Here is a 12564-nt window from a genome sequence, read left to right as displayed (position 1 = left end):
GTTTTTTGTTGTTGAAATGATCCATCATCATACACCTTTGACTGTGAATGTTCCTAAAAGGATGCTTCACCTGAGTTGAGGTGCTTGCACACATGCTCACACATTTATTTGTGCTCTTGCATAGGCTGGTCATCAGGATACTTTACTTAGAAAATCCTAAAAACTCTACCAAGAAGCTTCTAGAAACAATAGGTTTGTATAGTAAAGTGGCAGACTACAAAGTTAATACACAAAAATCCATGGCTTTTCTATATATAAATAATGAAAAAGAAGAAAGAGACATTAAGAAAACAGTCCCAGGAGCCAGAGGGATAGCACAGCATTAGGACATTTGCCGTGTGCATGGCCAACCCAGGATGGACCTGGGTTCAATTCCTGGCATCCAAATGGTCCCTGAAGGCTTCCAGGAGCGATTTCTGAGCGCAGAGCCAGTAATCCCTGAGCACTGCCGGGTGTGGCTTAAAAACAAATAAAGAAAACAATCCCATTCATAGTTGAGCCTCAGAAAATCAGATGCTGAATTGTTAACATATTACGTTAACAAATTGTGTTAACATATATTAACATATATTAACATATATTAACATATTTTCATATACAACTAGATATGTATCTACACTTGGGATATATTCATGAAAATATCCCATTTTCTTTCTTGTCCTTCCAGGTACTTCATTTAAAAGGAATATAAATTGTAATTTTAATACTGTGGGTTAAAACATGAATCTGTGGCTGAGTTATGTAGTTATGAGTTATAACCAGCATCAAAGCTGGTTATGAGTTATGAGTGAGTGGTAGCTAGAACAGAGACTGATGTAGACAAGTAGAATTGGGGTCAAGCTGCAATGTCATTTTCTTGGTACAGATGATGTTAAGAAATGATGGACTCACTGCATCACAAACTATTTTCTTTCAGATGTGCCTTAGAGTCTTCCAATCCAGCTGCTTCTGCCTGTGAGAGTGAAGTGTGTTCCTCAGTATGCTTGACTTACGTGTCCGAGCGGGAGAGTTCGTGTTCTGCTATGGCCTCGTACCTGGGCTTTGAGGACCAGAAGGTGGACAATGCTTTGGTATTTTCTAGCAAGACTTGCAGTTCTCAAAGATTATTGCTTTGGACTTAGACTGATATATGGGCCTGAATAATTTCTGTTTCTTTTCACATAGAGAGGGGAGAGGAGGAAAGGGAAAAAGAGGGGAGGAGAGAGAGAGACAGAGAGAGAGAGAAAAGGCAAAGGGTTATAAACATTTGGTTGTCTACTGTACAGAAGCTCTTGGTGTGGTGGGTGATAGGTGCAAATACACTGTAATGAAGTGCACAGGACTAGACTAATGCTAGGGGGATTCAGAAAGAGATAATTCAAAATTGCCTTGGGAGATCATTTGAAAATTGTTTTGAATGATGATGGGTCAGCAAAAACTTAGGAGAGGATGAATGGAAGCCATAATTTTAGGATAACTTGAAAACCAATGGGGAAAGAACTGGAACTTTAAAATATACATCTCATCTGAGGGACTGCAAGACTCATATACATAGGAATGGGAAGAGCAGCTTAAAAGTTAAGAATCCTAGCTATAACACTTGGTAGTTTGAAGCCTGGAAGCAGGACACTGATATGATCTGTGTTGGGTATTCTTTTTTTGGAGGGGTGGAGTGAGAGGTTGGGCTATTATAGATGGTGCTCAGGGCTTACTCCTGGGTTTGTGCTTAAGAATTACTTTCAGCAGTTTTCAGGAAACCTTTTATGGGGTGTGGAGCATCAAAGCCAGTCAGCCACGTGCAAGGCAAGCGACCTGCCTACTATACTCTCTGTCCTTGAGCACAGAGCCACGAATTACAGCTTTGAACTGCTGTGTGGCCCTAAATGCTCCTCCCTCAAAGAAATCATTAACAAAAGTTTTCTTTTTTTTTTTTTTTTTTTTTTGGTTTTTGGGCCACACCCTGTGACGCTCAGGGGTTACTCCTGGCTATGCGCTCAGAAGTTGCTCCTGGCTTCTTGGGGGACCATATGGGACGCCAGGGGATCGAACTGCGGTCCGTCCTAGGCTAGCGCAGGCAAGGCAGGCACCTTACCTCCAGCGCCATCGCCCGGCCCCAACAAAAGTTTTCTAATATCTAATTCTGTTTCACAGCTAAAAAAACTGCTTTCCTTTGTGTAAACCAACTTCATATATATGTGTGTGTGTGTGTTAGTACCGTGTAAATCTCTTTATTCTGTTCTTTAAGATGATTATCAGTTAGTTAGTGCTTGAATTTGTAATGGTCAGTTTAACTGTGTTACTTAAATTTTTTTTTTCTTGGTCAGACTCAGAATAATGCTACCAGTGAGTTGAGCACCACAATTATTGAAGCCAGTTCAATTCCATTAGAGGAACGGGTTGTAGAAAAGTTCAGAGATGAAGTCTCATGTCAAAGTGGAGGAAAAGGAGCCTCGGCACTCCCTCTCCAGAACAACTCAGATTTGGACAAAGTGGCTGCAACTTCTCTGAGGAGCAGACCTGAGGCTCGAACCTCTGCCTTGCGATTGAGGGAAGGTCACGCCTTAAAAAGTGGAACACTCTCAGAGATGGTTGCAGTGGGTGTGATCTCTGACCCCGGAAAAGTGCTGCAGGTCAGCCAGGCAATCCCTAGTGGCACCAACCAGGGCCACCTGATGAAGTCAGCAACAGTATTTCCTACTCCATCATTGGTGAAAGAAGATCAGAAAATAGTTTGTGAAGACCTAGCAGCTGCTGACAGTTCCCTGAGTGGCCAGATTCTTCATGCAACAGCCCGTCGGAGCTCCTGTAGCCCTCTGCTCAGCACTGTGGCGCAAGACGCTGTGACTTTGAGGCAGGGTGTGCACCCTAAGGTCCCTGAGCTCTTGGCTCAGCAATCCGTCCCTGTGCTTCCTTTTGCCCAGCAATATTTGAGCACAGTTCCTTCTTCTGGAAATGCCGCTCAACCCCGGAGCCATGCTGGCAGCAGTACTGTCTGTGGATTACTGGGAAGCCATCCCTACCCTCCTGTTGCAGGGGAGCAGATGCACAGCTCTGTGGCCCTGGGGATTTATCTTGGACAAAATATTGGCTCTGGACTGACAGGGTCCTCTTCTCTTTATGACCTGTATTCTAACACCTTAGATCAGAATCTTCTAAATACAGCAAACCGTTTGCCTGTGCAATCTGTTGGTGCAAATTATGAGGTTGAACGCTGGGATTCAGAAGTGATGTCAGAATTTGGTAAGACATACTTTTTTTTTTTTAAATGCCTGCTTTTAAGAGTCCCCTTTCCCCCTCCACTTTTTTTTTTTAATTTGAGGTTTTTGCAAATGAGTTGTAAAACTAATTTAAAGAATACTGGTTGCCTTGAGTTTTTTTGTACATTTTTGCCTCTATCCTGAATTGAGATATAGGTCATCATATATTTCTCTGAAGTGACCTTCAGGAAAATAGGAAAACTTGCTTTTACTTGCTCTGCACTTGGAAGTGTTAACTCTTTCAACCAGGGAAAGACCAGCATAGAGTAGTAATATTTCTGCAGAAGTCTGTTCCCTTTCAACCTTTAAATCTCTAGGTTTGGTTTTGAGGTGATAAGAAATGTCCCATTTCCTATCCTACTCCTGTCTGAGATTTCTTTTGCTCCTTCTAACATGCAGACAACTCCTAGTGCTCTCTTTTTTCTTGAAGAAATTATGTCTTGTCTAAGATTAGCTCAAATGTTGGATCCTTATATTACAAGTACTAAGTGCTGAGGGCCTATTTCTGATTTTTAGTGATTTAAACTAGGATCACAGATGTTGCATCTACATGCAGAGAAGTACCAGAACTAATTTACTTCATAAAAAAAATTTTTTTTTTGGTTCTTGTGCCATACCCAGTGACGCTCAGGGGTTATTCCTGGCTATGTGCTCAGAAATCGCTCCTGCCTTGGGGGACCATATGGGACGCTGGGGGATTGGACACTTTTTGCTAATTTTTTGTTGTTGTTGTTGTTTTTTGTTTTTGTTTTTTTTTTTGGTTTTTGGGCCACACCCGGTAACGCTCAGGGGTTACTCCTGGCTATGTGCTCAGAAGTTGCTCCTGGCTCGGGGGACCATGTGGGACACCGGGGGATCGAACCGCGGTTCGTCCAAGGCTAGCGCAGGCAAGGCAGGCACCTTACCTTTAGCGCCACCGCCCGGCCCCTATTTTTTGCTAATTTTTATATAATATAAATATGTAGAAGTAATTATTTTGAAACTAGAAAGACAGTACTAGGAAAGAAAATTGCACACTGTTTCTTTTTTGGTTTGTTTTTTGGTTTTGGGCTACACCTAGTGGTGCTCTGGGGGTTACTCCAGGCAATGTTTGAGGGACCATATGGGACGCCAGAGATCAAATCCAGGTTGGCTGCATGCAAACACCTTCCTGTTGTACTATCACTCTGACCCCAACTTGTTGCTTTTTAACTTAAATGTCAAGGCTGCCCCTATATAAATCAAGACAGAGTAAGTCTTATCATAGCAAGCTGAAGTATTCCTCTACTATAATTTATCACTGGTAGAACAATCGTATGGTCACATGGTCTTGCAGTAAGAGCCTTCCAAAAATCAGTATTTACTTAGCAGTTTAGGAAAATGAATCATGTTCTATTTGATATAAAGCAACTAATAGAACTTAAGCTAACATCATAAAAATATTACACAATGCAGTAATTTAAGAGTAAGGGAAAAAGATAATCTAAAGATAGAATTAAAATTACCACCATTCATAAATAATTCTAGGGCCAATAGTGATAGTCAGAGGGGTAGCACACTTGCCTTGCACATGGCTGACCCAGATCCAATTTCCCAACACCTCATCAGAGTGATCCCTGAGCACTACCATGTGAGCCCCAACCCTCCCAAATAATAACAATTCTGTACTCAGACAAATAATTACAGAATAAACTAGTAGAGGGGCCTGAGCGGTGATGCAAGGGGTAAGTCATCATCTGCCTTGCCTGCGCTAGTCTAGGACAGACCGAGGTTCTATCCCCTGGCAACCCATATGGTCCCCAAATCCAGAAGCGATTTCTGAGCGCATAGCCAGGAGTAACCCCTGAGCATCACTGGGTGTGGCCCAAAAACAAATAAATAAATAAATTAGTATGAAAACTGATTGGATAAGATATGGGAGCCAAAGATCAACATAGTAATTACTTTTTTTTTTCTTTTTTTTTTTTTGTTTTTGGGCCACACCTGTTTGACGCTCAGGGGTTACTCCTGGCTATGTGCTCAGAAATCGCCCCTGGCTCGGGGGGACCATATGGGATGCCGGGGGATCGAACCGCGGTCCTTGGCTAGCGCTTATAAGGCAGACACCTTACCTCTAGCGCCACCTTCCCGGCCCCAGTAATTACTTTTTAACAACTGTTCTAATATTGAAATGTACTGTCCTATTTAAAATCTTTTATTTATTTTTTTTTACCCTAGCCCCTCTGCTATTTAAAATCTTATGCATGCTCTTCATATATTTTCTAGCATCATATTTATGTTTGTTTAAATACAAATGTACCCCCTATCTAGACAGATGTTCAAAAATTTCCTCTTAGCTTTTTGTGCTTTTAATTGGGTATCTGATAAAACACTTATTTTGATTGTGTTTTATGTTTATCCAGGAAAAGTTAGAGTGCCCGAGGAATTGAAATTTCCTAATGCTTGCTGTGTTGGCATTGCTTCACAAACTTTACTCAGTTTACTAAACCCCACTGACCACTGGCTGCAAGTCAGCATTGGAGTTCTCAGTGTTAGTATTAATAATGAAAAGGTAAGTTATTTTTCTCTTCTCTTTTCCTCTAACTTAACTTTTAATTTCTTTTTTTCCCTTTTTTTTTTTTTTGGCTTTTTGGGCCACACCCTGCAGTCCTCGGTTTACTTCTTGCTCTGCACTCAGAAATTACTCCTGGCAGGCTCAGGGAACCATACAGGATGCCGAGATCAAACCATGATCATCCATGTGCAAGGCGACTTTCCTATCTACTGTGCTATCTCTCCATCCCCCTTCTTTGCCAGGCCTCTTTATACCTTGAGTATAATAAATAAATAGCACCATTTTTCTTGGTCTCCCTATTGTTGTACTTTGATGTGAGAGATGAATCCTCAGTGTTTCTTTTATTTATTTATTTTTGAATTCTTTTTTTTTTATTTAGACACCTTGATTACATACATGATTGTTTTTGGGTTTCAGTCATATAAAGAACACCACACATCACCAGTGCAACATTCCCATCACCAATGTCCCAAATCTCTCTCCTCCCCACCCGACCCCCGCCTGTACACTAGAAAGGCTTTCTATTTCCCTCATACATTCTCATTATTGGGATAGTTCAAAATGTAGTTATTTCTCTAACTAAACTCATCCCTGTTTGTGGTGAGCTTCATGAGGTGAGCTGTAACTTCCAACCCTTCTCTCTTTTGTGTCTGAAAATTATTATTGCAAGAATGTCTTTCATTTTTCTTAAAACCCATAGATGAATGAGACCATTCTGCATTTTTCTTTCTCTCTGACTTATTTCACTCAGCATAATCGATTCCATGTACATCCATGTATAGGAAAATTTCATGACTTCATTTCTCCTGACAGCTGCATAATATTCCATTGTGTATATGTACCACAGTTTCTTTAGCCATTTGTCTGTTGAAGGGCATCTTGGTTGTTTCCAGGGTCTTGCTATGGTAAATAGTGCTGCAATGAATATAGGTGTGAGGAAGGGATTTTTGTATTGTATTTTTGTGTTCCTAGGGTATATTCCTAGGAGTGGTATAGCTGGATCGTATGGGAGGTCGATTTCCAGTTTTTGGAGAAATCTCCATATCGCTTTCCATAAAGGTTGAACTAGACGGCATTCCCACCAGCAGTGGATAAGAGTTCCTTTCTCTCCATATCCCTGCTAACACTGTTTTTTCTCATTCTTTATGATGTGTGCCAATCTCTGTGGTGTGAGGTGGTACCTCATAGTTGTTTTGATTTGCGTCTCCCTGATGATTAGTGATGTGGAACATTCTTTTATGTGTCTTTTGGCCATTTGTATTTTTCCTTTGTCAAAGTGTCTGTCCATTTCTTCTCCCCATTTTTTGATGGGATTAGATGTTTTTTTCTTATAAAGTTCTGTCAGTGCCTTGTATATTTTGGAGATTAGCCCCTATCTGATGGGTATTGGGTGAATAGTTTCTCCCACTCAGTGGGTGGCTCTTGTATCCTGGGCGCTATTTCCTTTGAGGTGCAGAAGCTTCTCAGCTTAATATATTCCCATCTGTTAATCTCTGCTTTCAGTTGCTTGGAGAGTGCAGTTTCCTCCTTGAATATGCCTGTAGTCTCAAAGTCCTAGAGTGTTTTGCCTACGTGTTGTTCTATGTATCTTATGGTTTTGGGATATCGAGGTCTTTAATCCACTTGGATTTTACCTTCTTACATGATGTTAACTGGGGGTCTAAGTTTAATTTTTTGCAAGTGGCTAGCCAGTTGTGCCAACACCACTTGTTGAAGAGGCTTTCTTTGCTCCATTTAGGATTTCTTGCTCCTTTATCAAAAATTAGGTGATTGTTTGTCTGGGGAACATTCTCTGAGTATTCAAGTCTATTCCACTGATCTGAGGGCCTGTCTTTATTCCAGTGCCATGCTGTTTTGATAACTATTACTTTGTAGTAAAGTTTAAAGTTGGGGAAAGTAATTCCTCCCATATTCTTTTTCCCAATGATTGTTTTAGCTATTCTAGGGTGTTTATTATTGCAAATGAATTTCAAAAGTGCCTGATCCACTTCTTTGAAGAATATCATGGGTATCTTTAGAGGGATCGCATTAAATCTGTACAATGCTTTGGGGAGTATTGCCATTTTGATGATATTAATCCTGCCAATCCATGAGCAGGATATGTGTTTCCATTTCTGCGTATCCTCTCTTATTTCTTGGAGCAGAGCTTTATAGTTTTCTTTGTATAGGTCCTTCACATTTTTAGTCAAGTTGATTCCAAGATATTTGAGTTTGTGTGGCACTTTTGTGAATGGGGTTGTTTTCTTAATGTCCATTTCTTCCTTATTACTATTGGTGTATAGAAAGGCCATTGATTTTTGTGTGTTAATTTTGTAGCCTGCCACCTTGCTATGTGAGTCTATTGTTTCTAGAAGCTTTTTGGTAGAGTCTTTATTGTTTCTAGAAGTTTTTTGGTAGAGTCTTTAGGGTTTTCTAAGTAGAGTATCATGTCATCTTCAAACAGGGAGAGCTTGACTTCTTCCTTTCCTATCTGGATTACCTTGATATCTTTTTCTTACCTAATCACTATAACGAGTACTTCCAGTGCTATATTGAATAGGAGTGGTGAGAGAGGACAGCCTTGTCTTGTGCCAGAATTTAGAGAGAAGGCTCTTAGTTTTTCTCCATTGAGGATAATATTTGCCACTAGCTTGTGGTAGATGGCCTTAACTATATTGAGAAAGGTTCCTTCCATTCCCATCTTGCTGAGAGTTTTGATCAAGAATGGGTGTTGGACCTTATCAAATGCTTTCTCTGCATCTATTAATATGATCATGTGATTTTTATTTTTCTTGTTATTGATGTTGTGTATTATGTTGATAGATTTATGGATGTTAAACCATCCTTGCATTCCTGGGATGAAACCTACTTGATTGTAGTGGATGATCTTCTTAATGAGGCATTGGGTCCTATTTGCCAATATTTTGTTGAGGATTTTTCATCTGCATTCATCAGCGATATTGGTCTGTAATTTTCTTTTTTCGTAGCATCTCTGTCTGGTTTAGGTATCACGGTGATCTTGGCTTCATAAAAGCTATTTGGAAGTGTTCCCGTTTTTTCAATTTCATGAAAGAGTCTTCCCAAGATTGGTGGTAGTTCCTCTTGGAATGTGAAAGAATTCATTAGTGAATTCATCTGGGCCTAGGCTTTTGTTTTTGGGCAGATATTTGATTACCATTTTAATTTCATCAATAGTGATGGGTGCGTTTAGATATGCTACATCCTCTTCGTTCAACCGTGGAAGACTATAAGAGTCCAAGAATTTATCCATTTCTTCCAGGTTCTCATTTTTAGTGGCATAGAGTTTCTCAAAGTAGTTTCTGATTACTCTTTGAATCTCTGCTATATCAGTAGTGATCTCTCCTTTTTCATTCCTAATACAAGTTATCAAGTTTCTCCTTCTCTCTTTCTTTGTTAATTTTGCCAGTGGTCTATCAATCTTGTTTATTTTTTCGAAGAACCAACTTCTGCTTTCGTTGATCTTTCGGATTGTTATTTGGTTTTTCACTTCATTGATTTCTGCTTTCAGTTTTGTTATATTCTTCTGTCTCCCTATTTTTGGGTCTTTTTGTTGAGTACTTTATAATTCTATGAGCTGCGTCATTAAGCTATTCAGGTAGGCCCCTTCTTCCCTCCTGATGTGTGCTTGCAAAGCTATAAATTTTCCTCTCAGTACTGCTTTTGCTGTGTCCCATAAGTTCTGATAGTTTGTGTCTCTATTATCATTTGTTTCCAGGAAAGTTTTGATTTCCTCTCGGACCCACTGGTTATTCAATATGAGGCTGTTTAACTTCTAGGTGTTAAAGTTTTTCTTCTGTGTCCCTTTGGAATTCACATATAATTTCAGAGCCTTGTGGTCCGCAAAGGTAGCCTGCAACATTTCTATCTTCTTGATATTATGGAGGTGTGTTTTATGTGCCAGCATGTAGTCTATCCTGGAGAATGTCCCATGTACATTGGAGAAAAATGTGTATCCAGGTTTCTGGGGATGGAATGTCCTGTATATATTTACTAGGCCTCTTTCTTCCATTTCTCTTCTCAGGTCTACTATATTCTTGTTGGGTTTCAGTCTGTTTGACCTATCCAGTGTTGACAAAGCCGTGTTGAGGTCCCCCACAATTATTGTGTTGTTATTGATATTATTTTTCAGATTTGTCAACAATTGTATTAAATATTTTGCCGTCCCCTCATTCGGTGCATATATGTGTAGGAGAGTGATTTTTTCCTGCTGTACATATCCCTTGATTAATACAAAATGTCCATCTTTGTCCCTTACAACTTTCCTGAGTATAAAGTTTGCATCATCTGGTATTAGTATGGCCACTCCAGCTTGTTTATGGGTGTTGTTTGCTTGGATAATTTTCCTCCAGCCTTTTATTTTGAGTCTATGTTTGTTCTGACTTTTCAGGTATGTTTTTTGTAGGCAGCAGAAGGTTGGATTGAGTTTTTTGATCCATTTAGCCAGTCTCTGCCTCTTAACTGGTGCATTTAGTCCATTGACATTGAGAGAAAGAATTGTCCTGGGATTTAATGCCATCTTTATATCGAAATTTGGTGTGTCTTTTGGTCAGTCTTGTCTTAAATTAGGTCTTTCAGTTTTTCTCTTAAGCCTGGTTTTGAGTCTGTAAAATTTCTGAGCTGTTTGTCTGCGAAACCATGTATTTTTCCGTCAAACCGGAAAGTGAGTTTTGCTGGGTACAATATTCTTGGCGAAGCATTTATTTCATTGAGTTTTGTCACTATGTCCCACCACTGCTGTCTAGCCTTGAGTGTTTCTGGTGACAGGTCTGCTGTAAATCTCACTTTTTGACTAGTAGACTTGATAATGATTTAATAAGTCTGACTTAAGTTGGTTGCACCCTGCATTGGGCAGGCTCTAGGAATATTTTCAGGGTTGGTTAGGTTGCCTTTGTTATGGCCCTTTTCAAGAAAAGTGACAATGCAAATAACTATTTGTCTTAAAATAGCCTGGGGACACAAAATTAACACATCTCTAGAAGCCTTCATCATGTGATTAATGGTGGTTTATAGATATTGAATTATTAGACAGGTATTTTCAGAGGTAATTAATGGCATTTCTAGTGATTGAGAAAGAATCTAACTAGTTGGTTCTGTTTCTTATTTTTCCATGTGAAGCCATTTCTTAACCCTATCACTCTTTTTTTTTAAGGTGGATCTTTCCACATATCCTTGTTTAGTTTTCAAGAATAAAGCCATCATACGACCTCATGCCACTGAAGAAATAAAAATACTTTTTATACCATCTAAAGCTGGAATTTTCCGATGTATATTTAGTGTTGCCTCTTGGCGGTTTTCAGCAGATCCTGACACAATAATGCAAGCAGAAGCCTTGGCAAGCAGAGTCGTTCTCTCAGCTATTGCAGAGACCCCTGTAATTGAGGTAACTATTTAACTGGTTTTTGTTGTACTTCACAATTTTAATGAATCCTGTTTACCTTTGGAAAGAAGTGAATTTATAGATAATTGTGTCACAAAATTACTATCAAGATATACCCAGGCCTGCAAGTCTTTATATTCCAAAATTTAAAATTATTTCTGTTGTCTTATATAGGTATACTTGCTAAGATATATATGTATATGTACATATATATCTATAAACATATATCTATATCTATATCTATCTATATCTATATATCTATATAAAGCAGTGTGTGACATTAGACTGTTTCCACTAAATAAGTTCTTGGCATACAGTAGAGGCTCAATCAATAGTTGCAGAACTAATGATTTAAATAGAAAGTAGAAATTACAAAATTTATATACTTTTAAATATAATGTTACATATTATATTTTTGTACCAAAGTCAATAGATATTATAGCCAGCTATTAGCTGGACATTGTTAAAGGTTTGTGTGTTATTTAGCCAAAAATACTTTGGATCTCTTTAGTGAGAAATTGTACTGCTTTATATTTTAATGAACAATATGACCAATAGGCATATGACCAATAGGTGTATGAAAAAATGTTCACTATCATTGACTGAGGAATTGCAAATCAAAATGACAGTGAGATACCACACACCTATGTAAGTGGAATGTATCAGGAAACTGGATTAGTGGCGATTTGGTGAAAAAGGATTTCACGGCTTAATGGGAATGTTGTCCGTTCAATCTCTAAGGAAAAAGTATGGAGATTTCTCTTATGAGTATAAACAAAGCTTTCATCTGACCAGTGATTTTGTTTCTTGGGATTTATCACAAAAACATTTTTTTAAAACAACATATACACACTTATATCATTGCTTATGTATATATATATATATATATATAATAAAAAATATATATAGAAATAACCTAATGTCCTATATATAGAAATAACCTAATGTCTAAGGAGAGACCAATGGAGAAAGAAGCTGTAGAGGGCAGGGTTGGTTGGTGAACTTGGCCTTCAAGTTTTCATCAGTTACCACAGAAGTCAGTTCTATTTATTAGTCTGCTTTTGATTTCCCTTTATATTTTGCTAAGTTACAAGCTCAATTAAATATTTCTAGCATTTCTCTATGTGCTAATTAATTTGAGGCATCTATTAGATTGGTCTCTGTGTTTAAATAACTCTACTGTGATGAATTATTTTAAACTTGATATGTCTATTATGATTTTTTTTTTTTTTTTTTTGCTTGAGCCACACTTGGTAGCACTCAGGGGTTACTCCTGCTCTTAACTCAGAAATTACTTCTGGCAGGCTGGGGGACCATATGGGATGCCAGGGATTGAACCCAGGTTGATAGCATGCGAGACAAATGCCCTACCTGCTGTGCTATCAGTCTGGCCTTTGTTTTGATTATTTTAAACTTTT

At 38.8% G+C, this 12564-nt stretch overlaps 1 protein-coding gene across 1 annotated transcript in view; it reads left to right on the top strand.

Moving 5' to 3' along the window:
* Nucleotides 1-12564, top strand: part of CEP192 (centrosomal protein 192) — a 134200-nt gene that overhangs the window by 86703 nt on the left and 34933 nt on the right. The window contains 4 exon segments of the mRNA XM_049770896.1: nt 917-1070; nt 2304-3219; nt 5618-5766; nt 10919-11149. Of these exon segments, the coding sequence (XP_049626853.1) occupies nt 917-1070; nt 2304-3219; nt 5618-5766; nt 10919-11149 (1450 nt within the window).

The sequence above is a fragment of the Suncus etruscus genome, chromosome 3 (genome assembly GCF_024139225.1).
Source record: "Suncus etruscus isolate mSunEtr1 chromosome 3, mSunEtr1.pri.cur, whole genome shotgun sequence".
In the NCBI taxonomy this organism is placed as follows: Eukaryota; Metazoa; Chordata; class Mammalia; order Eulipotyphla; family Soricidae; genus Suncus; species Suncus etruscus.
The sequence above is the reverse complement of the archived record's forward strand: the minus strand, read 5'-3'. Positions and strand labels throughout refer to the sequence as shown.